Here is a 21,607-nt window from a genome sequence, read left to right on the forward strand (position 1 = left end):
TACGCTAATGACAAACAGTGCGTTATACGAGGTAAAAATCGTCACTGATTTAGCAATGTGAGGCAATAAGATTTGGCCATTACGGGTATCGAACCCGCGACCTTCGCGTTATTAGCACGACGCTCTAACCAACTGAGCTAAACGGCCATGTTACTGACTACCAGGGTAACAATTTACCGAACTCCACATTTTCAGTTCTTTGTGTCTTCGAGATGCAACGTACACCACGAATGAAAAACACTACGTTATGCAAGGTCAAAAACGTCACGCTTTCAGCTATGTGTTCCGTCGCGTTATTAGCACGGGATAACTCATTTCGGATCTCCAGTTTTTAGTGCCTTCGAGATGCATCGCTTACGCTAATGACAAACAGTACGTTAAACGAGGTAAATATCATCACTGATTTAGCTTTGTGAGGCAATAAGCATATGGCCATTACGGGTATCGAACCCGCAACCTTCGCGTTATTAGCACGACGCTCTAACCAACTGAGCTAAACGGCCATGTTACTGACTACCAGGGTAACAATTTACCGAACTCCACATTTTCAGTTCTTTGTGTCTTCGAGATGCATCGTACACCACGAATGAAAAACACTACGTTATGCAAGGTCAAAAACGTCACGCTTTCAGCTATGTGTTCCGTCGCGTTATTAGCACGGGATAACTCATTTCGGATCTCCAGTTTTTAGTGCCTTCGAGATGCATCGCTTACGCTAATGACAAACAGTGCGTTATACGAGGTAAAAATCGTCACTGATTTAGCTATGTGAGGCAATAAGATTTGGCCATTACGGGTATCGAACCCGCGACCTTCGCGTTATTAGCACGACGCTCTAACCAACTGAGCTAAACGGCCATGTTACTGACTACCAGGGTAACAATTTACCGAACTCCACATTTTCAGTTCTTTGTGTCTTCGAGATGCATCGTACACCACGAATGAAAAACACTACGTTATGCAAGGTAAAAAACTACACGCTTTCAGCTATGTGTTCCGTCGCGTTATCAGCACGGGAACTACTCATTTTGGATCTCCAGTTTTTAGTGCGTTCGAGATACATCGCTCACGCTAATGACAAACAGTACGTTATACGAGGTAAATATCATCACTGATTTAGCTTTGTGAGGCAATAAGCATAGGGCCATTACGGGTATAGAACCCGCGACCTTCGCGTTATTAGCACTACTCTCTAACCAACTGAGCTAATCGACAGTGTTGTAGACAAGAAGGATAGCAATTTACCGAACTCGACTTTTCAGTTCTTTGTGCCTTCGAGATGCATCGTACACCACTAATGACAAACACTACGTTATACAAGGTCAAAAATGTCACGCTTTCAGCTATGTGTTCCGTTGCGTTATAAGCACGACGCTCTTACCAAATGAGCTAAACTGACATATTTAAGGGGCGCAGAATAACACATTTCAAACTCCACTTTTTAGTGCGTTCGAGATGCACCCCATACAGCTAATGACGAACACTACGTTATATAAGGTGTGACCGTCAATGATTAAATTATGCGAGGCAACAAGGAAATGGCCATTACGGGTATCGAACCCGCGACCTTCGCGTTATTAGCACGACGCTCTAACCAACTGAGCTAAACGGCCATGTTACTGACTACCAGGGTAACAATTTACCGAACTCCACATTTTCAGTTCTTTGTGTCTTCGAGATGCATCGTACACCACGAATGAAAAACACTACGTTATGCAAGGTCAAAAACGTCACGCTTTCAGCTATGTGTTCCGTCGCGTTATTAGCACGGGATAACTCATTTCGGATCACCAGTTTTTAGTGCCTTCGAGATGCATCGCTTACGCTAATGACAAACAGTGCGTTATACGAGGTAAAAATCGTCACTGATTTAGCAATGTGAGGCAATAAGATTTGGCCATTACGGGTATCGAACCCGCGACCTTCGCGTTATTAGCACGACGCTCTAACCAACTGAGCTAAACGGCCATGTTACTGACTACCAGGGTAACAATTTACCGAACTCCACATTTTCAGTTCTTTGTGTCTTCGAGATGCAACGTACACCACGAATGAAAAACACTACGTTATGCAAGGTGAAAAACGTCACGCTTTCAGCTATGTGTTCCGTCGCGTTATTAGCAAGGGATAACTCATTTCGGATCTCCAGTTTTTAGTGCCTTCGAGATGCATCGCTTACGCTAATGACAAACAGTACGTTAAACGAGGTAAATATCATCACTGATTTAGCTTTGTGAGGCAATAAGCATATGGCCATTACGGGTATCGAACCCGCGACCTTCGCGTTATTAGCACGACGCTCTAACCAACTGAGCTAAACGGCCATGTTACTGACTACCAGGGTAACAATTTACCGAACTCCACATTTTCAGTTCTTTGTGTCTTCGAGATGCATCGTACACCACGAATGAAAAACACTACGTTATGCAAGGTCAAAAACGTCACGCTTTCAGCTATGTGTTCCGTCGCGTTATTAGCACGGGATAACTCATTTCAGATCTCCAGTTTTTAGTGCCTTCGAGATGCATCGCTTACGCTAACGACAAACAGTGCGTTATACGAGGTAAAAATCGTCACTGATTTAGCAATGTGAGGCAATAAGATTTGGCCATTACGGGTATCGAACCCGCGACCTTCGCGTTATTAGCACAACGCTCTAACCAACTGAGCTAAACGGCCATGTTACTGACTACCAGGGTAACAATTTACCGAACTCCACATTTTCAGTTCTTTGTGTCTTCGAGATGCATCGTACACCACGAATGAAAAACACTACGTTATGCAAGGTCAAAAACGTCACGCTTTCAGCTATGTGTTCCGTCGCGTTATTAGCACGGGATAACTCATTTCGGATCTCCAGTTTTTAGTGCCTTCGAGATGCATCGCTTACGCTAATGACAAACAGTGCGTTATACGAGGTAAAAATCGTCACTGATTTAGCTATGTGAGGCAATAAGATTTGGCCATTACGGGTATCGAACCCGCGACCTTCGCGTTATTAGCACGACGCTCTAACCAACTGAGCTAAACGGCCATGTTACTGACTACCAGGGTAACAATTTACCGAACTCCACATTTTCAGTTCTTTGTGTCTTCGAGATGCATCGTACACCACGAATGAAAAACACTACGTTATGCAAGGTAAAAAACTACACGCTTTCAGCTATGTGTTCCGTCGCGTTATCAGCACGGGAACTACTCATTTTGGATCTCCAGTTTTTAGTGCGTTCGAGATACATCGCTCACGCTAATGACAAACAGTACGTTATACGAGGTAAATATCATCACTGATTTAGCTTTGTGAGGCAATAAGCATAGGGCCATTACGGGTATAGAACCCGCGACCTTCGCGTTATTAGCACTACTCTCTAACCAACTGAGCTAATCGACAGTGTTGTAGACAAGAAGGATAGCAATTTACCGAACTCGACTTTTCAGTTCTTTGTGCCTTCGAGATGCATCGTACACCACTAATGACAAACACTACGTTATACAAGGTCAAAAATGTCACGCTTTCAGCTATGTGTTCCGTTGCGTTATAAGCACGACGCTCTTACCAAATGAGCTAAACTGACATATTTAAGGGGCGCAGAATAACACATTTCAAACTCCACTTTTTAGTGCGTTCGAGATGCACCCCATACAGCTAATGACGAACACTACGTTATATAAGGTGTGACCGTCAATGATTAAATTATGCGAGGCAACAAGGAAATGGCCATTACGGGTATCGAACCCGCGACCTTCGCGTTATTAGCACGACGCTCTAACCAACTGAGCTAAACGGCCATGTTACTGACTACCAGGGTAACAATTTACCGAACTCCACATTTTCAGTTCTTTGTGTCTTCGAGATGCATCGTACACCACGAATGAAAAACACTACGTTATGCAAGGTCAAAAACGTCACGCTTTCAGCTATGTGTTCCGTCGCGTTATTAGCACGGGATAACTCATTTCGGATCACCAGTTTTTAGTGCCTTCGAGATGCATCGCTTACGCTAATGACAAACAGTGCGTTATACGAGGTAAAAATCGTCACTGATTTAGCAATGTGAGGCAATAAGATTTGGCCATTACGGGTATCGAACCCGCGACCTTCGCGTTATTAGCACGACGCTCTAACCAACTGAGCTAAACGGCCATGTTACTGACTACCAGGGTAACAATTTACCGAACTCCACATTTTCAGTTCTTTGTGTCTTCGAGATGCAACGTACACCACGAATGAAAAACACTACGTTATGCAAGGTGAAAAACGTCACGCTTTCAGCTATGTGTTCCGTCGCGTTATTAGCAAGGGATAACTCATTTCGGATCTCCAGTTTTTAGTGCCTTCGAGATGCATCGCTTACGCTAATGACAAACAGTACGTTAAACGAGGTAAATATCATCACTGATTTAGCTTTGTGAGGCAATAAGCATATGGCCATTACGGGTATCGAACCCGCGACCTTCGCGTTATTAGCACGACGCTCTAACCAACTGAGCTAAACGGCCATGTTACTGACTACCAGGGTAACAATTTACCGAACTCCACATTTTCAGTTCTTTGTGTCTTCGAGATGCATCGTACACCACGAATGAAAAACACTACGTTATGCAAGGTCAAAAACGTCACGCTTTCAGCTATGTGTTCCGTCGCGTTATTAGCACGGGATAACTCATTTCAGATCTCCAGTTTTTAGTGCCTTCGAGATGCATCGCTTACGCTAACGACAAACAGTGCGTTATACGAGGTAAAAATCGTCACTGATTTAGCAATGTGAGGCAATAAGATTTGGCCATTACGGGTATCGAACCCGCGACCTTCGCGTTATTAGCACAACGCTCTAACCAACTGAGCTAAACGGCCATGTTACTGACTACCAGGGTAACAATTTACCGAACTCCACATTTTCAGTTCTTTGTGTCTTCGAGATGCATCGTACACCACGAATGAAAAACACTACGTTATGCAAGGTCAAAAACGTCACGCTTTCAGCTATGTGTTCCGTCGCGTTATTAGCACGGGATAACTCATTTCGGATCTCCAGTTTTTAGTGCCTTCGAGATGCATCGCTTACGCTAATGACAAACAGTGCGTTATACGAGGTAAAAATCGTCACTGATTTAGCTATGTGAGGCAATAAGATTTGGCCATTACGGGTATCGAACCCGCGACCTTCGCGTTATTAGCACGACGCTCTAACCAACTGAGCTAAACGGCCATGTTACTCACTACCAGGGTAACAATTTACCGAACTCCACATTTTCAGTTCTTTGTGTCTTCGAGATGCATCGTACACCACGAATGAAAAACACTACGTTATGCAAGGTCAAAAACGTCACGCTTTCAGCTAAGTGTTCCGTCGCGTTATTAGCACGGGATAACTCATTTCGGATCTCCAGTTTTTAGTGCCTTCGAGATGCATCGCTTACGCTAATGACAAACAGTACGTTAAACGAGGTAAATATCATCACTGATTTAGCTTTGTGAGGCAATAAGCATATGGCCATTACGGGTATCGAACCCGCGACCTTCGCGTTATTAGCACGACGCTCTAACCAACTGAGCTAAACGGCCATGTTACTGACTATCAGGGTAACAATTTACCGAACTCCACATTTTCAGTTCTTTGTGTCTTCGAGATGCATCGTACACCACGAATGAAAAACACTACGTTATGCAAGGTCAAAAACGTCACGCTTTCAGCTATGTGTTCCGTCGCGTTATTAGCACGGGATAACTCATTTCGGATCTCCAGTTTTTAGTGCCTTCGAGATGCATCGCTTACGCTAATGACAAACAGTGCGTTATACGAGGTAAAAATCGTCACTGATTTAGCTATGTGAGGCAATAAGATTTGGCCGTTACGGGTATCGAACCCGCGACCTTCGCGTTATTAGCACGACGCTCTAACCAACTGAGCTAAACGGCCATGTTACTCACTACCAGGGTAACAATTTACCGAACTCCACATTTTCAGTTCTTTGTGTCTTCGAGATGCATCGTACACCACGAATGAAAAACACTACGTTATGCACGGTCAAAAACGTCACGCTTTCAGCTATGTGTTCCGTCGCGTTATTAGCACGGGATAACTCATTTCGGATCTCCAGTTTTTAGTGCCTTCGAGATGCATCGCTTACGCTAATGACAAACAGTACGTTAAACGAGGTAAATATCATCACTGATTTAGCTTTGTGAGGCAATAAGCATATGGCCATTACGGGTATCGAACCCGCGACCTTCGCGTTATTAGCACTACTCTCTAACCAACTGAGCTAATCGAGAGTGTTGTAGACAAGAAGGATAGCAATTTACCGAACTCGACTTTTCAGTTCTTTGTGCCTTCGAGATGCATCGTACACCACTAATGACAAACACTACGTTATACAAGGTCAAAAATGTCACGCTTTCAGCTATGTGTTCCGTTGCGTTATAAGCACGACGCTCTTACCAAATGAGCTGAACGGACATATTTAAGGGGCGCAGAATATCACATTTCAAACTCCACTTTTTAGTGCGTTCGAGATGCACCCCATACAGCTAATGACGAACACTACGTTATATAAGGTGTGACCGTCAATGATTAAATTATGCGAGGCAACAAGGAAATGGCCATTACGGGTATCGAACCCGCGACCTTCGCGTTATTAGCACGACGCTCTAACCAACTGAGCTAAACGGCCATGTTACTGACTACCAGGGTAACAATTTACCGAACTCCACATTTTCAGTTCTTTGTGTCTTCGAGATGCATCGTACACCACGAATGAAAAACACTACGTTATGCAAGGTAAAAAACTACACGCTTTCAGCTATGTGTTCCGTCGCGTTATCAGCACGGGAATTACTCATTTTGGATCTCCAGTTTTTAGTGCGTTCAAGATACATCGCTCACGCTAATGACAAACAGTACGTTATACGAGGTAAATATCATCACTGATTTAGCTTTGTGAGGCAATAAGCATAGGGCCATTACGGGTGTAGAACCCGCGACCTTCGCGTTATTAGCACTACTCTCTAACCAACTGAGCTAATCGACAGTGTTGTAGACAAGAAGGATAGCAATTTACCGAACTCGACTTTTCAGTTCTTTGTGCCTTCGAGATGCATCGTACACCACTAATGACAAACACTACGTTATACAAGGTCAAAAATGTCACGCTTTCAGCTATGTGTTCCGTTGCGTTATAAGCACGACGCTCTTACCAAATGAGCTAAACGGACATATTTAAGGGGCGCAGAATAACACAGTTCAAACTCCACTTTTTAGTGCGTTCGAGATGCACCCCATACAGCTAATGACGAACACTACGTTATATAAGGTGTGACCGTCAATGATTCAATTATGCGAGGCAACAAGGAAATGGCCATTACAGGTATCGAACCCGCGACCTTCGTGTTATTAGCACGACGCTCTAACCAACTGAGCTAAACGGCCATGTTACTGACTACCAGGGTAACAATTTACCGAACTCCACATTTTCAGTTCTTTGTGTCTTCGAGATGCATCGTACACCACGAATGAAAAACACTACGTTATGCAAGGTCAAAAACGTCACGCTTTCAGCTATGTGTTCCGTCGCGTTATTAGCACGGGATAACTCATTTCGGATCTCCAGTTTTTAGTGCCTTCTAGATGCATCGCTTACGCTAATGACAAACAGTGCGTTATACGAGGTAAAAATCGTCACTGATTTAGCTATGTGAGGCAATAAGATTTGGCCATTACGGGTATCGAACCCGCGACCTTCGCGTTATTAGCACGACGCTCTAACCAACTGAGCTAAACGGCCATGTTACTCACTACCAGGGTAACAATTTACCGAACTCCACATTTTCAGTTCTTTGTGTCTTCGAGATGCATCGTACACCACGAATGAAAAACACTACGTTATGCAAGGTCAAAAACGTCACGCTTTCAGCTATGTGTTCCGTCGCGTTATTAGCACGGGATAACTCATTTCGGATCTCCAGTTTTTAGTGCCTTCGAGATGCATCGCTTACGCTAATGACAAACAGTACGTTATACGAGGTAAATATCATCACTGATTTAGCTTTGTGAGGCAATAAGCATATGGCCATTACGGGTATCGAACCCGCGACCTTCGCGTTATTAGCACGACGCTCTAACCAACTGAGCTAAACGGCCATGTTACTGACTACCAGGGTAACAATTTAGCGAACTCCACATTTTCAGTTCTTTGTGTCTTCGAGATGCATCGTACACCACGAATGAAAAACACTACGTTATGCAAGGTCAAAAACGTCACGCTTTCAGCTATGTGTTCCGTCGCGTTATTAGCACGGGATAACTCATTTCGGATCTCCAGTTTTTAGTGCCTTCGAGATGCATCGCTTACGCTAATGACAAACAGTGCGTTATACGAGGTAAAAATCGTCACTGATTTAGCTATGTGAGGCAATAAGATTTGGCCATTACGGGTATCGAACCCGCGACCTTCGCGTTATTAGCACGACGCTCTAACCAACTGAGCTAAACGGCCATGTTACTGACTTCCAGGGTAACAATTTACCGAACTCCACATTTTCAGTTCTTTGTGTCTTCGAGATGCATCGTACACCACGAATGAAAAACACTACGTTATGCAAGGTAAAAAACTACACGCTTTCAGCTATGTGTTCCGTCGCGTTATCAGCACGGGAACTACTCATTTTGGATCTCCAGTTTTTAGTGCGTTCGAGATACATCGCTCACGCTAATGACAAACAGTACGTTATACGAGGTAAATATCATCACTGATTTAGCTTTGTGTGGCAATAAGCATAGGGTCATTACGGGTATAGAACCCGCGACCTTCGCGTTATTAGCACTACTCTCTAACCAACTGAGCTAATCGACAGTGTTGTAGACAAGAAGGATAGCAATTTACCGAACTCGACTTTTCAGTTCTTTGTGCCTTCGTGATGCATCGTACACCACTAATGACAAACACTACGTTATACAAGGTCAAAAATGTCACGCTTTCAGCTATGTGTTCCGTTGCGTTATAAGCACGACGCTCTTACCAAATGAGCTAAACGGACATATTTAAGGGGCGCAGAATAACACATTTCAAACTCCACTTTTTAGTGCGTTCGAGATGCACCCCATACAGCTAATGACGAACACTACGTTATATAAGGTGTGACCGTCAATGATTAAATTATGCGAGGCAACAAGGAAATGGCCATTACGGGTATCGAACCCGCGACCTTCGCGTTATTAGCACGACGCTCTAACCAACTGAGCTAAACGGCCATGTTACTGACTACCAGGGTAACAATTTACCGAACTCCACATTTTCAGTTCTTTGTGTCTTCGAGATGCATCGTACACCACGAATGAAAAACACTACGTTATGCAAGGTCAAAAACGTCACGCTTTCAGCTATGTGTTCCGTCGCGTTATTAGCACGGGATAACTCATTTCGGATCTCCAGTTTTTAGTGCCTTCGAGATGCATCGCTTACGCTAATGACAAACAGTGCGTTATACGAGGTAAAAATCGTCACTGATTTAGCAATGTGAGGCAATAAGATTTGGCCATTACGGGTATCGAACCCGCGACCTTCGCGTTATTAGCACGACGCTCTAACCAACTGAGCTAAACGGCCATGTTACTGACTACCAGGGTAACAATTTACCGAACTCCACATTTTCAGTTCTTTGTGTCTTCGAGATGCAACGTACACCACGAATGAAAAACACTACGTTATGCAAGGTCAAAAACGTCACGCTTTCAGCTATGTGTTCCGTCGCGTTATTAGCACGGGATAACTCATTTCGGATCTCCAGTTTTTAGTGCCTTCGAGATGCATCGCTTACGCTAATGACAAACAGTACGTTAAACGAGGTAAATATCATCACTGATTTAGCTTTGTGAGGCAATATGCATATGGCCATTACGGGTATCGAACCCGCGACCTTCGCGTTATTAGCACGACGCTCTAACCAACTGAGCTAAACGGCCATGTTACTGACTACCAGGGTAACAATTTACCGAACTCCACATTTTCAGTTCTTTGTGTCTTCGAGATGCATCGTACACCACGAATGAAAAACACTACGTTATGCAAGGTCAAAAACGTCACGCTTTCAGCTATGTGTTCCGTCGCGTTATTAGCACGGGATAACTCATTTCGGATCTCCAGTTTTTAGTGCCTTCGAGATGCATCGCTTACGCTAATGACAAACAGTGCGTTATACGAGGTAAAAATCGTCACTGATTTAGCTATGTGAGGCAATAAGATTTGGCCATTACGGGTATCGAACCCGCGACCTTCGCGTTATTAGCACGACGCTCTAACCAACTGAGCTAAACGGCCATGTTACTGACTACCAGGGTAACAATTTACCGAACTCCACATTTTCAGTTCTTTGTGTCTTCGAGATGCATCGTACACCACGAATGAAAAACACTACGTTATGCAAGGTAAAAAACTACACGCTTTCAGCTATGTGTTCCGTCGCGTTATCAGCACGGGAACTACTCATTTTGGATCTCCAGTTTTTAGTGCGTTCGAGATACATCGCTCACGCTAATGACAAACAGTACGTTATACGAGGTAAATATCATCACTGATTTAGCTTTGTGAGGCAATAAGCATAGGGCCATTACGGGTATAGAACCCGCGACCTTCGCGTTATTAGCACTACTCTCTAACCAACTGAGCTAATCGACAGTGTTGTAGACAAGAAGGATAGCAATTTACCGAACTCGACTTTTCAGTTCTTTGTGCCTTCGAGATGCATCGTACACCACTAATGACAAACACTACGTTACACAAGGTCAAAAATGTCACGCTTTCAGCTATGTGTTCCGTTGCGTTATAAGCACGACGCTCTTACCAAATGAGCTAAACTGACATATTTAAGGGGCGCAGAATAACACATTTCAAACTCCACTTTTTAGTGCGTTCGAGATGCACCCCATACAGCTAATGACGAACACTACGTTATATAAGGTGTGACCGTCAATGATTAAATTATGCGAGGCAACAAGGAAATGGCCATTACGGGTATCGAACCCGCGACCTTCGCGTTATTAGCACGACGCTCTAACCAACTGAGCTAAACGGCCATGTTACTGACTACCAGGGTAACAATTTACCGAACTCCACATTTTCAGTTCTTTGTGTCTTCGAGATGCATCGTACACCACGAATGAAAAACACTACGTTATGCAAGGTCAAAAACGTCACGCTTTCAGCTATGTGTTCCGTCGCGTTATTAGCACGGGATAACTCATTTCGGATCACCAGTTTTTAGTGCCTTCGAGATGCATCGCTTACGCTAATGACAAACAGTGCGTTATACGAGGTAAAAATCGTCACTGATTTAGCAATGTGAGGCAATAAGATTTGGCCATTACGGGTATCGAACCCGCGACCTTCGCGTTATTAGCACGACGCTCTAACCAACTGAGCTAAACGGCCATGTTACTGACTACCAGGGTAACAATTTACCGAACTCCACATTTTCAGTTCTTTGTGTCTTCGAGATGCAACGTACACCACGAATGAAAAACACTACGTTATGCAAGGTGAAAAACGTCACGCTTTCAGCTATGTGTTCCGTCGCGTTATTAGCAAGGGATAACTCATTTCGGATCTCCAGTTTTTAGTGCCTTCGAGATGCATCGCTTACGCTAATGACAAACAGTACGTTAAACGAGGTAAATATCATCACTGATTTAGCTTTGTGAGGCAATAAGCATATGGCCATTACGGGTATCGAACCCGCGACCTTCGCGTTATTAGCACGACGCTCTAACCAACTGAGCTAAACGGCCATGTTACTGACTACCAGGGTAACAATTTACCGAACTCCACATTTTCAGTTCTTTGTGTCTTCGAGATGCATCGTACACCACGAATGAAAAACACTACGTTATGCAAGGTCAAAAACGTCACGCTTTCAGCTATGTGTTCCGTCGCGTTATTAGCACGGGATAACTCATTTCAGATCTCCAGTTTTTAGTGCCTTCGAGATGCATCGCTTACGCTAATGACAAACAGTGCGTTATACGAGGTAAAAATCGTCACTGATTTAGCAATGTGAGGCAATAAGATTTGGCCATTACGGGTATCGAACCCGCGACCTTCGCGTTATTAGCACGACGCTCTAACCAACTGAGCTAAACGGCCATGTTACTGACTACCAGGGTAACAATTTACCGAACTCCACATTTTCAGTTCTTTGTGTCTTCGAGATGCATCGTACACCACGAATGAAAAACACTACGTTATGCAAGGTCAAAAACGTCACGCTTTCAGCTATGTGTTCCGTCGCGTTATTAGCACGGGATAACTCATTTCGGATCTCCAGTTTTTAGTGCCTTCGAGATGCATCGCTTACGCTAATGACAAACAGTGCGTTATACGAGGTAAAAATCGTCACTGATTTAGCTATGTGAGGCAATAAGATTTGGCCATTACGGGTATCGAACCCGCGACCTTCGCGTTATTAGCACGACGCTCTAACCAACTGAGCTAAACGGCCATGTTACTCACTACCAGGGTAACAATTTACCGAACTCCACATTTTCAGTTCTTTGTGTCTTCGAGATGCATCGTACACCACGAATGAAAAACACTACGTTATGCAAGGTCAAAAACGTCACGCTTTCAGCTATGTGTTCCGTCGCGTTATTAGCACGGGATAACTCATTTCGGATCTCCAGTTTTTAGTGCCTTCGAGATGCATCGCTTACGCTAATGACAAACAGTACGTTAAACGAGGTAAATATCATCACTGATTTAGCTTTGTGAGGCAATAAGCATATGGCCATTACGGGTATCGAACCCGCGACCTTCTCGTTATTAGCACGACGCTCTAACCAACTGAGCTAAACGGCCATGTTACTGACTACCAGGGTAACAATTTAGCGAACTCCACATTTTCAGTTCTTTGTGTCTTCGAGATGCATCGTACACCACGAATGAAAAACACTACGTTATGCAAGGTCAAAAACGTCACGCTTTCAGCTATGTGTTCCGTCGCGTTATTAGCACGGGATAACTCATTTCGGATCTCCAGTTTTTAGTGCCTTCGAGATGCATCGCTTACGCTAATGACAAACAGTGCGTTATACGAGGTAAAAATCGTCACTGATTTAGCTATGTGAGGCAATAAGATTTGGCCATTACGGGTATCGAACCCGCGACCTTCGCGTTATTAGCATGACGCTCTAACCAACTGAGCTAAACGGCCATGTTACTGACTTCCAGGGTAACAATTTACCGAACTCCACATTTTCAGTTCTTTGTGTCTTCGAGATGCATCGTACACCACGAATGAAAAACACTACGTTATGCAAGGTCAAAAACGTCACGCTTTCAGCTATGTGTTCCGTCGCGTTATTAGCACGGGATAACTCATTTCGGATCTCCAGTTTTTAGTGCCTTCGAGATGCATCGCTTACGCTAATGACAAACAGTACGTTAAACGAGGTAAATATCATCACTGATTTAGCTTTGTGAGGCAATAAGCATATGGCCATTACGGGTATCGAACCCGCGACCTTCGCGTTATTAGCACGACGCTCTAACCAACTGAGCTAAACGGCCATGTTACTGACTACCAGGGTAACAATTTACCGAACTCCACATTTCCAGTTCTTTGTGTCTTCGAGATGCATCGTACACCACGAATGAAAAACACTACGTTATGCAAGGTAAAAAACTACACGCTTTCAGCTATGTGTTCCGTCGCGTTATCAGCACGGGATAACTCATTTCGGATCTCCAGTTTTTAGTGCCTTCGAGATGCATCGCTTACGCTAATGACAAACAGTACGTTAAACGAGGTAAAAATCGTCACTGATTTAGCTATGTGAGGCAATAAGATTTGGCCATTACGGGTATCGAACCCGCGACCTTCGCGTTATTAGCACGACGCTCTAACCAACTGAGCTAAACGGCCATGTTACTGACTACCAGGGTAACAATTTACCGAACTCCACATTTTCAGTTCTTTGTGTCTTCGAGATGCATCGTACACCACGAATGAAAAACACTACGTTATGCAAGGTAAAAAACTACACGCTTTCAGCTATGTGTTCCGTCGCGTTATCAGCACGGGAATTACTCATTTTGGATCTCCAGTTTTTAGTGTGTTCGAGATACATCGCTCACGCTAATGACAAACAGTACGTTAAACGAGGTAAATATCATCACTGATTTAGCTTTGTGAGGCAATAAGCATATGGCCATTACGGGTATCGAACCCGCGACCTTCGCGTTATTAGCACTACTCTCTAACCAACTGAGCTAATCGAGAGTGTTGTAGACAAGAAGGATAGCAATTTACCGAACTCGACTTTTCAGTTCTTTGTTCCTTCGAGATGCATCGTACACCACTAATGACAAACACTACGTTATACAAGGTCAAAAATGTCACGCTTTCAGCTATGTGTTCCGTTGCGTTATAAGCACGACGCTCTTACCAAATGAGCTGAACGGACATATTTAAGGGGCGCAGAATATCACATTTCAAACTCCACTTTTTAGTGCGTTCGAGATGCACCCCATACAGCTAATGACGAACACTACGTTATATAAGGTGTGACCGTCAATGATTAAATTATGCGAGGCAACAAGGAAATGGCCATTGCGGGTATCGAACCCGCGACCTTCGCGTTATTAGCACGACGCTCTAACCAACTGAGCTAAACGGCCATGTTACTGACTACCAGGGTAACAATTTACCGAACTCCACATTTTCAGTTCTTTGTGTCTTCGAGATGCATCGTACACCACGAATGAAAAACACTACGTTATGCAAGGTAAAAAACTACACGCTTTCAGCTATGTGTTCCGTCGCGTTATCAGCACGGGAATTACTCATTTTGGATCTCCAGTTTTTAGTGCGTTCAAGATACATCGCTCACGCTAATGACAAACAGTACGTTATACGAGGTAAATATCATCACTGATTTAGCTTTGTGAGGCAATAAGCATAGGGCCATTACGGGTGTAGAACCCGCGACCTTCGCGTTATTAGCACTACTCTCTAACCAACTGAGCTAATCGACAGTGTTGTAGACAAGAAGGATAGCAATTTACCGAACTCGACTTTTCAGTTCTTTGTGCCTTCGAAATGCATCGTACACCACTAATGACAAACACTACGTTATACAAGGTCAAAAATGTCACGCTTTCAGCTATGTGTTCCGTTGCGTTATAAGCACGACGCTCTTACCAAATGAGCTAAACGGACATATTTAAGGGGCGCAGAATAACACAGTTCAAACTCCACTTTTTAGTGCGTTCGAGATGCACCCCATACAGCTAATGACGAACACTACGTTATATAAGGTGTGACCGTCAATGATTCAATTATGCGAGGCAACAAGGAAATGGCCATTACAGGTATCGAACCCGCGACCTTCGTGTTATTAGCACGACGCTCTAACCAACTGAGCTAAACGGCCATGTTACTGACTACCAGGGTAACAATTTACCGAACTCCACATTTTCAGTTCTTTGTGTCTTCGAGATGCATCGTACACCACGAATGAAAAACACTACGTTATGCAAGGTCAAAAACGTCACGCTTTCAGCTATGTGTTCCGTCGCGTTATTAGCACGGGATAACTCATTTCGGATCTCCAGTTTTTAGTGCCTTCGAGATGCATCGCTTACGCTAATGACAAACAGTGCGTTATACGAGGTAAAAATCGTCACTGATTTAGCTATGTGAGGCAATAAGATTTGGCCATTACGGGTATCGAACCCGCGACCTTCGCGTTATTAGCACGACGCTCTAACCAACTGAGCTAAACGGCCATGTTACTCACTACCAGGGTAACAATTTACGGAACTCCACATTTTCAGTTCTTTGTGTCTTCGAGATGCATCGTACACCACGAATGAAAAACACTACGTTATGCAAGGTCAAAAACGTCACGCTTTCAGCTATGTGTTCCGTCGCGTTATTAGCACGTGATAACTCATTTCGGATCTCCAGTTTTTAGTGCCTTCGAGATGCATCGCTTACGCTAATGACAAACAGTACGTTAAACGAGGTAAATATCATCACTGATTTAGCTTTGTGAGGCAATAAGCATATGGCCATTACGGGTATCGAACCCGCGACCTTCTCGTTATTAGCACGACGCTCTAACCAACTGAGCTAAACGGCCATGTTACTGACTACCAGGGTAACAATTTAGCGAACTCCACATTTTCAGTTCTTTGTGTCTTCGAGATGCATCGTACACCACGAATGAAAAACACTACGTTATGCAAGGTCAAAAACGTCACGCTTTCAGCTATGTGTTCCGTCGCGTTATTAGCACGGGATAACTCATTTCGGATCTCCAGTTTTTAGTGCCTTCGAGATGCATCGCTTACGCTAATGACAAACAGTGCGTTATACGAGGTAAAAATCGTCACTGATTTAGCTATGTGAGGCAATAAGATTTGGCCATTACGGGTATCGAACCCGCGACCTTCGCGTTATTAGCACGACGCTCTAACCAACTGAGCTAAACGGCCATGTTACTGACTTCCAGGGTAACAATTTACCGAACTCCACATTTTCAGTTCTTTGTGTCTTCGAGATGCATCGTACACCACGAATGAAAAACACTACGTTATGCAAGGTCAAAAACGTCACGCTTTCAGCTATGTGTTCCGTCGCGTTATTAGCACGGGATAACTCATTTCGGATCTCCAGTTTTTAGTGCCTTCGAGATGCATCGCTTACGCTAATGACAAACAGTACGTTAAACGAGGTAAATATCATCACTGATTTAGCTTTGTGAGGCAATAAGCATATGGCCATTACGGGTATCGAACCCGCGACCTTCGCGTTATTAGCACGACGCTCTAACCAACTGAGCTAAACGGCCATGTTACTGACTACCAGGGTAACAATTTACCGAACTCCACATTTTCAGTTCTTTGTGTCTTCGAGATGCATCGTACACCACGAATGAAAAACACTACGTTATGCAAGGTAAAAAACTACACGCTTTCAGCTATGTGTTCCGTCGCGTTATCAGCACGGGATAACTCATTTCGGATCTCCAGTTTTTAGTGCCTTCGAGATGCATCGCTTACGCTAATGACAAACAGTACGTTAAACGAGGTAAAAATCGTCACTGATTTAGCTATGTGAGGCAATAAGATTTGGCCATTACGGGTATCGAACCCGCGACCTTCGCGTTATTAGCACCACGAATGAAAAACACTACGTTATGCAAGGTAAAAAACTACACGCTTTCAGCTATGTGTTCCGTCGCGTTATCAGCACGGGAATTACTCATTTTGGATCTCCAGTTTTTAGTGTGTTCGAGATACATCGCTCACGCTAATGACAAACAGTACGTTATACGAGGTAAATATCATCACTGATTTAGCTTTGTGAGGCAATAAGCATATGGCCATTACGGGTATAGAACCCGCGACCTTCGCGTTATTAGCACTACTCTCTAACCAACTGAGCTAATCGAGAGTGTTGTAGACAAGAAGGATAGCAATTTACCGAACTCGACTTTTCAGTTCTTTGTGCCTTCGAGATGCATCGTACACCACTAATGACAAACACTACGTTATACAAGGTCAAAAATGTCACGCTTTCAGCTATGTGTTCCGTTGCGTTATAAGCACGACGCTCTTACCAAATGAGCTGAACGGACATATTTAAGGGGCGCAGAATAACACATTTCAAACTCCACTTTTTAGTGCGTTCGAGATGCACCCCATACAGCTAATGACGAACACTACGTTATATAAGGTGTGACCGTCAATGATTAAATTATGCGAGGCAACAAGGAAATGGCCATTACGGGTATCGAACCCGCGACCTTCGCGTTATTAGCACGACGCTCTAACCAACTGAGCTAAACGGCCATGTATGAAAAACACTACGTTATGCAAGGTCAAAAACGTCACGCTTTCAGCTATGTGTTCCGTCGCGTTATTAGCACGGGGTAACTCATTTCGGATCTCCAGTTTTTAGTGCCTTCGAGATGCATCGCTTACGCTAATGACAAACAGTGCGTTATACGAGGTAAAAATCGTCACTGATTTAGCTATGTGAGGCAATAAGATTTGGCCATTACGGGTATCGAACCCGCGACCTTCGCGTTATTAGCACGACGCTCTAACCAACTGAGCTAAACGGCCATGTTACTGACTTCCAGGGTAACAATTTACCGAACTCCACATTTTCAGTTCTTTGTGTCTTCGAGATGCATCGTACACCACGAATGAAAAACACTACGTTATGCAAGGTCAAAAACGTCACGCTTTCAGCTATGTGTTCCGTCACGTTATTAGCACGGGATAACTCATTTCGGATCTCCAGTTTTTAGTGCCTTCGAGATGCATCGCTTACGCTAATGACAAACAGTACGTTAAACGAGGTAAATATCATCACTGATTTAGCTTTGTGAGGCAATAAGCATATGGCCATTACGGGTATCGAACCCGCGACCTTCGCGTTATTAGCACGACGCTCTAACCAACTGAGCTAAACGGCCATGTTACTGACTACCAGGGTAACAATTTACCGAACTCCACATTTTCAGTTCTTTGTGTCTTCGAGATGCATCGTACACCACGAATGAAAAACATTACGTTATGCAAGGTAAAAAACTACACGCTTTCAGCTATGTGTTCCGTCGCGTTATCAGCACGGGAATTACTCATTTTGGATCTCCAGTTTTTAGTGCGTTCGAGATACATCGCTCACGCTAATGACAAACAGTACGTTATACGAGGTAAATATCATCACTGATTTAGCTTTGTGAGGCAATAAGCATATGGCCATTACGGGTATAGAACCCGCGACCTTCGCGTTATTAGCACGACTCTCTAACCAACTGAGCTAAATGGCCATGTTACTGACTACCAGGGTAACAATTTACCGAACTCCACATTTTCAGTTCTTTGTGTCTTCGAGATGCATCGTACACCACGAATGAAAAACACTACGTTATGCAAGGTAAAAAACTACACGCTTTCAGCTATGTGTTCCGTCGCGTTATCAGCACGGGAATTACTCATTTTGGATCTCCAGTTTTTAGTGCGTTCGAGATACATCGCTTACGCTAATGACAAACAGTACGTTATACGAGGTAAATATCATCACTGATTTAGCTTTGTGAGGCAATATGAGTAATTGGTTGGAGCGTAGATTTGGCCATTACGGGTATCGATCCCGCGACCTTCGCGTTATTAGCACGACGCTCTAACCAACTGAGCTAAACGGCCATGTTACTGACTACGGGGGCAACAATTTACCGAACTCCACATTTTCAGTTCTTTGTGTCTTCGAGATGCATCGTACACCACGAATGAAAAAACACTACGTTATGCAAGGTAAAAAACTACACGCTTTCAGCTATGTGTTCCGTCGCGTTATCAGCACGGGAATTACTCATTTTGGATCTCCAGTTTTTAGTGCGTTCGAGATACATCGCTCACGCTAATGACAAACAGTACGTTATACGAGGTAAATATCATCACTGATTTAGCTTTGTGAGGCAATAAGCATATGGCCATTACGGGTATAGAACCCGCGACCTTCGCGTTATTAGCACGACTCTCTAACCAACTGAGCTAAATGGCCATGTTACTGACTACCAGGGTAACAATTTACCGAACTCCACATTTTCAGTTCTTTGTGTCTTCGAGATGCATCGTACACCACGAATGACAAACACTATGTTATACAAGGTCAAAAATGTCACGCTTTCAGCTATGTGTTCCGTTGCGTTATAAGCACGACGCTCTTACCAAATGAGCTAAACGGACATATTTAAGGGGCGCAGAATAACACATTTCAAACTCCACTTTTTAGTGCGTTCGAGATGCACCCCATACAGCTAATGACAAACACTACGTTATATAAGGTGTGACCGTCAATGATTAAATTATGCGAGGCAACAAGGAAATGGCCATTACGGGTATCGAAACCCAATACTTCGCGTTATTAGCACGGGATAACTCATTTCGGATCTCCAGTTTTTAGTGCGTTCGAGATGCATCGCTTACGCTAATGACAAACACTATGTTAAACAAACTAAAATCGTCACTGATTAAGCTACGTGAGGCAATAAGCATATGGCCATTACGGCTATCGAACCAGCGACCTTCACGTTATTAGCACAACGCTCTAACCACCATCTCCAGTTTTTAGTTCTTTGTGCGTTCGAGATGCATCGTACACCACGTCCGTCCGTCCGTCCGTCCGTCCGTCTGATCTCCCTCTTACTTCATCACTCCTTGTTTTCCCACTCTCGCTGTGCCTGTGTGTGCGCATGGGTGCGTGTGTCCTTGTCGATGTGTGATCGCTCTACTACTTGCAGCTCTGTCAGGCAATAGATAAAGTGGGCCGCTCTGTGACTGAGAATCTGAAACAGCAGAAGACCTCCATGTCTGACCTGCACGGCCAAGTCCAGCTACTGGAGAACAGGTTAGGTGGAACATTACCATTAGTGTTCAACCAAACGCCTTCAAAACTTCATGTCCCATCGTCACCAGTCCAATTACACCCCATACTTGTCCAGTACACTGCAGTACACTTAAGTACACTACATCTCTCTTTTACCATCATAACCAAATGGGGTAAATTAAGGTTTGGTGAGTCTTTTTTTTTCTTTTGCTTCAAAGCAAACGAAAAAAAAAGATTTTCATTTAGTAGAGCAATCAGGTTGTAGACATTCCCAAAGGTGATTGCTGCCATTTCCATCAATTCTTTGGATTTACATGACATATAAAACAGTTTGTGTGACTGGTTTTCTGTCTGTGCGGGCATGCATGCATGTGTGTGTCTTTGAATGTCTGAGTGTGTGTGTGGGTGCAGCTTCAAATCAATATTGTTAATGTGATGGAAAACAGACTAATAGCCTGCCTGTATGAAGCGACAAGCTAATACACTATAATACCAATAACTTTCCAGGGTTAGACATCATACACTTAAGAAAAACAAAAGCACCTCTGTCAACTACATTATTACAACGACTACAATGACGATGCATGTGATTATTAATTCATGAAGCACTTTGCAGTTATAAGCTGTTAATGGCTCCTACCAGAAACAGGTGAAAAAAGGCTACAAACTCTGCAAGGCATTTTGCAAATTGGGATCGATGGGAGGTTTAAATCAAATTAATGAATTTATATAAAGTCCTGTAGACAGTAAAATGTCATAAGATATGGTGTTTGTAGAGGGTCCGCGGTTGGCTCACATTCTGACTTGCATTCATTCGCTGGCCAGATTTTTAATGGACCGTTATTTATAACACTGGGCAATATAAGGCCTCTCTTTCTACAGTTAACGAAACACCCATGTGCTCATGCTATGCAGGGTATTCCTGTATCGCTACTCTACCACGTTCTGGGAGTAAAGTAGTTGGGAGGTTGTTGGAAAAAGACCCCTTGCAGGGACCTAGGGGTCATCAAAAGTAACAACCCTTCTCTCCACCTCATCATACATCTTTTACATTACTTTTGGCTGACGGTTCCACTCAAATGATCCAAAGCACCCAGGTTTCTCCTCCCACTCACAAAACGGACACCATTACAGTGAACATGCTGTAGCTAGGTTGACCCTGGCAGCATCACATCCAAAGGGAGCGCAGCGAAGGCCACAGTCCGATGC

At 43.7% G+C, this 21,607-nt stretch overlaps 1 protein-coding gene and 45 non-coding genes across 46 annotated transcripts in view; 1 reads left to right on the top strand and 45 right to left on the bottom strand.

The window, feature by feature from the left end:
• fam81b (family with sequence similarity 81 member B) overlaps nt 1–21,607 on the top strand; it is a 36,422-nt gene that overhangs the window by 11,736 nt on the left and 3,079 nt on the right. The window contains exon 5 of the mRNA XM_030359776.1: nt 20,313–20,419. Coding sequence (XP_030215636.1) covers nt 20,313–20,419 — 107 coding nt within the window. The remainder of the gene's footprint in view (nt 1–20,312; nt 20,420–21,607) is intronic.
• Nucleotides 74–147, bottom strand: trnai-aau (transfer RNA isoleucine (anticodon AAU)). Its single transcript has one exon. It is a non-coding gene; the product is annotated as a tRNA-Ile (tRNA).
• On the bottom strand, nt 430–503 carry trnai-aau (transfer RNA isoleucine (anticodon AAU)). Its single transcript has one exon. It is a non-coding gene; the product is annotated as a tRNA-Ile (tRNA).
• Nucleotides 785–858, bottom strand: trnai-aau (transfer RNA isoleucine (anticodon AAU)). Its single transcript has one exon. It is a non-coding gene; the product is annotated as a tRNA-Ile (tRNA).
• trnai-aau (transfer RNA isoleucine (anticodon AAU)) lies at nt 1,540–1,613 on the bottom strand. Its single transcript has one exon. It is a non-coding gene; the product is annotated as a tRNA-Ile (tRNA).
• trnai-aau (transfer RNA isoleucine (anticodon AAU)) lies at nt 1,895–1,968 on the bottom strand. Its single transcript has one exon. It is a non-coding gene; the product is annotated as a tRNA-Ile (tRNA).
• On the bottom strand, nt 2,251–2,324 carry trnai-aau (transfer RNA isoleucine (anticodon AAU)). Its single transcript has one exon. It is a non-coding gene; the product is annotated as a tRNA-Ile (tRNA).
• On the bottom strand, nt 2,606–2,679 carry trnai-aau (transfer RNA isoleucine (anticodon AAU)). The gene has a single exon. It is a non-coding gene; the product is annotated as a tRNA-Ile (tRNA).
• Nucleotides 2,961–3,034, bottom strand: trnai-aau (transfer RNA isoleucine (anticodon AAU)). The gene has a single exon. It is a non-coding gene; the product is annotated as a tRNA-Ile (tRNA).
• trnai-aau (transfer RNA isoleucine (anticodon AAU)) lies at nt 3,716–3,789 on the bottom strand. The gene has a single exon. It is a non-coding gene; the product is annotated as a tRNA-Ile (tRNA).
• trnai-aau (transfer RNA isoleucine (anticodon AAU)) lies at nt 4,071–4,144 on the bottom strand. Its single transcript has one exon. It is a non-coding gene; the product is annotated as a tRNA-Ile (tRNA).
• trnai-aau (transfer RNA isoleucine (anticodon AAU)) lies at nt 4,427–4,500 on the bottom strand. Its single transcript has one exon. It is a non-coding gene; the product is annotated as a tRNA-Ile (tRNA).
• trnai-aau (transfer RNA isoleucine (anticodon AAU)) lies at nt 4,782–4,855 on the bottom strand. Its single transcript has one exon. It is a non-coding gene; the product is annotated as a tRNA-Ile (tRNA).
• Nucleotides 5,137–5,210, bottom strand: trnai-aau (transfer RNA isoleucine (anticodon AAU)). Its single transcript has one exon. It is a non-coding gene; the product is annotated as a tRNA-Ile (tRNA).
• trnai-aau (transfer RNA isoleucine (anticodon AAU)) lies at nt 5,493–5,566 on the bottom strand. The gene has a single exon. It is a non-coding gene; the product is annotated as a tRNA-Ile (tRNA).
• trnai-aau (transfer RNA isoleucine (anticodon AAU)) lies at nt 5,848–5,921 on the bottom strand. Its single transcript has one exon. It is a non-coding gene; the product is annotated as a tRNA-Ile (tRNA).
• trnai-aau (transfer RNA isoleucine (anticodon AAU)) lies at nt 6,602–6,675 on the bottom strand. Its single transcript has one exon. It is a non-coding gene; the product is annotated as a tRNA-Ile (tRNA).
• Nucleotides 7,357–7,430, bottom strand: trnai-aau (transfer RNA isoleucine (anticodon AAU)). The gene has a single exon. It is a non-coding gene; the product is annotated as a tRNA-Ile (tRNA).
• On the bottom strand, nt 7,712–7,785 carry trnai-aau (transfer RNA isoleucine (anticodon AAU)). Its single transcript has one exon. It is a non-coding gene; the product is annotated as a tRNA-Ile (tRNA).
• On the bottom strand, nt 8,068–8,141 carry trnai-aau (transfer RNA isoleucine (anticodon AAU)). Its single transcript has one exon. It is a non-coding gene; the product is annotated as a tRNA-Ile (tRNA).
• Nucleotides 8,423–8,496, bottom strand: trnai-aau (transfer RNA isoleucine (anticodon AAU)). The gene has a single exon. It is a non-coding gene; the product is annotated as a tRNA-Ile (tRNA).
• Nucleotides 9,178–9,251, bottom strand: trnai-aau (transfer RNA isoleucine (anticodon AAU)). The gene has a single exon. It is a non-coding gene; the product is annotated as a tRNA-Ile (tRNA).
• trnai-aau (transfer RNA isoleucine (anticodon AAU)) lies at nt 9,533–9,606 on the bottom strand. The gene has a single exon. It is a non-coding gene; the product is annotated as a tRNA-Ile (tRNA).
• On the bottom strand, nt 9,889–9,962 carry trnai-aau (transfer RNA isoleucine (anticodon AAU)). The gene has a single exon. It is a non-coding gene; the product is annotated as a tRNA-Ile (tRNA).
• Nucleotides 10,244–10,317, bottom strand: trnai-aau (transfer RNA isoleucine (anticodon AAU)). The gene has a single exon. It is a non-coding gene; the product is annotated as a tRNA-Ile (tRNA).
• On the bottom strand, nt 10,999–11,072 carry trnai-aau (transfer RNA isoleucine (anticodon AAU)). Its single transcript has one exon. It is a non-coding gene; the product is annotated as a tRNA-Ile (tRNA).
• On the bottom strand, nt 11,354–11,427 carry trnai-aau (transfer RNA isoleucine (anticodon AAU)). The gene has a single exon. It is a non-coding gene; the product is annotated as a tRNA-Ile (tRNA).
• On the bottom strand, nt 11,710–11,783 carry trnai-aau (transfer RNA isoleucine (anticodon AAU)). Its single transcript has one exon. It is a non-coding gene; the product is annotated as a tRNA-Ile (tRNA).
• trnai-aau (transfer RNA isoleucine (anticodon AAU)) lies at nt 12,065–12,138 on the bottom strand. The gene has a single exon. It is a non-coding gene; the product is annotated as a tRNA-Ile (tRNA).
• Nucleotides 12,420–12,493, bottom strand: trnai-aau (transfer RNA isoleucine (anticodon AAU)). Its single transcript has one exon. It is a non-coding gene; the product is annotated as a tRNA-Ile (tRNA).
• Nucleotides 12,776–12,849, bottom strand: trnai-aau (transfer RNA isoleucine (anticodon AAU)). Its single transcript has one exon. It is a non-coding gene; the product is annotated as a tRNA-Ile (tRNA).
• trnai-aau (transfer RNA isoleucine (anticodon AAU)) lies at nt 13,131–13,204 on the bottom strand. The gene has a single exon. It is a non-coding gene; the product is annotated as a tRNA-Ile (tRNA).
• Nucleotides 13,487–13,560, bottom strand: trnai-aau (transfer RNA isoleucine (anticodon AAU)). Its single transcript has one exon. It is a non-coding gene; the product is annotated as a tRNA-Ile (tRNA).
• trnai-aau (transfer RNA isoleucine (anticodon AAU)) lies at nt 13,842–13,915 on the bottom strand. Its single transcript has one exon. It is a non-coding gene; the product is annotated as a tRNA-Ile (tRNA).
• Nucleotides 14,597–14,670, bottom strand: trnai-aau (transfer RNA isoleucine (anticodon AAU)). The gene has a single exon. It is a non-coding gene; the product is annotated as a tRNA-Ile (tRNA).
• Nucleotides 15,352–15,425, bottom strand: trnai-aau (transfer RNA isoleucine (anticodon AAU)). The gene has a single exon. It is a non-coding gene; the product is annotated as a tRNA-Ile (tRNA).
• Nucleotides 15,707–15,780, bottom strand: trnai-aau (transfer RNA isoleucine (anticodon AAU)). Its single transcript has one exon. It is a non-coding gene; the product is annotated as a tRNA-Ile (tRNA).
• trnai-aau (transfer RNA isoleucine (anticodon AAU)) lies at nt 16,063–16,136 on the bottom strand. The gene has a single exon. It is a non-coding gene; the product is annotated as a tRNA-Ile (tRNA).
• trnai-aau (transfer RNA isoleucine (anticodon AAU)) lies at nt 16,418–16,491 on the bottom strand. The gene has a single exon. It is a non-coding gene; the product is annotated as a tRNA-Ile (tRNA).
• trnai-aau (transfer RNA isoleucine (anticodon AAU)) lies at nt 16,774–16,847 on the bottom strand. The gene has a single exon. It is a non-coding gene; the product is annotated as a tRNA-Ile (tRNA).
• On the bottom strand, nt 17,777–17,850 carry trnai-aau (transfer RNA isoleucine (anticodon AAU)). Its single transcript has one exon. It is a non-coding gene; the product is annotated as a tRNA-Ile (tRNA).
• On the bottom strand, nt 18,053–18,126 carry trnai-aau (transfer RNA isoleucine (anticodon AAU)). The gene has a single exon. It is a non-coding gene; the product is annotated as a tRNA-Ile (tRNA).
• trnai-aau (transfer RNA isoleucine (anticodon AAU)) lies at nt 18,409–18,482 on the bottom strand. The gene has a single exon. It is a non-coding gene; the product is annotated as a tRNA-Ile (tRNA).
• Nucleotides 18,766–18,839, bottom strand: trnai-aau (transfer RNA isoleucine (anticodon AAU)). Its single transcript has one exon. It is a non-coding gene; the product is annotated as a tRNA-Ile (tRNA).
• Nucleotides 19,142–19,215, bottom strand: trnai-aau (transfer RNA isoleucine (anticodon AAU)). Its single transcript has one exon. It is a non-coding gene; the product is annotated as a tRNA-Ile (tRNA).
• Nucleotides 19,500–19,573, bottom strand: trnai-aau (transfer RNA isoleucine (anticodon AAU)). Its single transcript has one exon. It is a non-coding gene; the product is annotated as a tRNA-Ile (tRNA).

This window comes from Gadus morhua, chromosome 6 (assembly GCF_902167405.1).
Source record: "Gadus morhua chromosome 6, gadMor3.0, whole genome shotgun sequence".
In the NCBI taxonomy this organism is placed as follows: Eukaryota; Metazoa; Chordata; class Actinopteri; order Gadiformes; family Gadidae; genus Gadus; species Gadus morhua.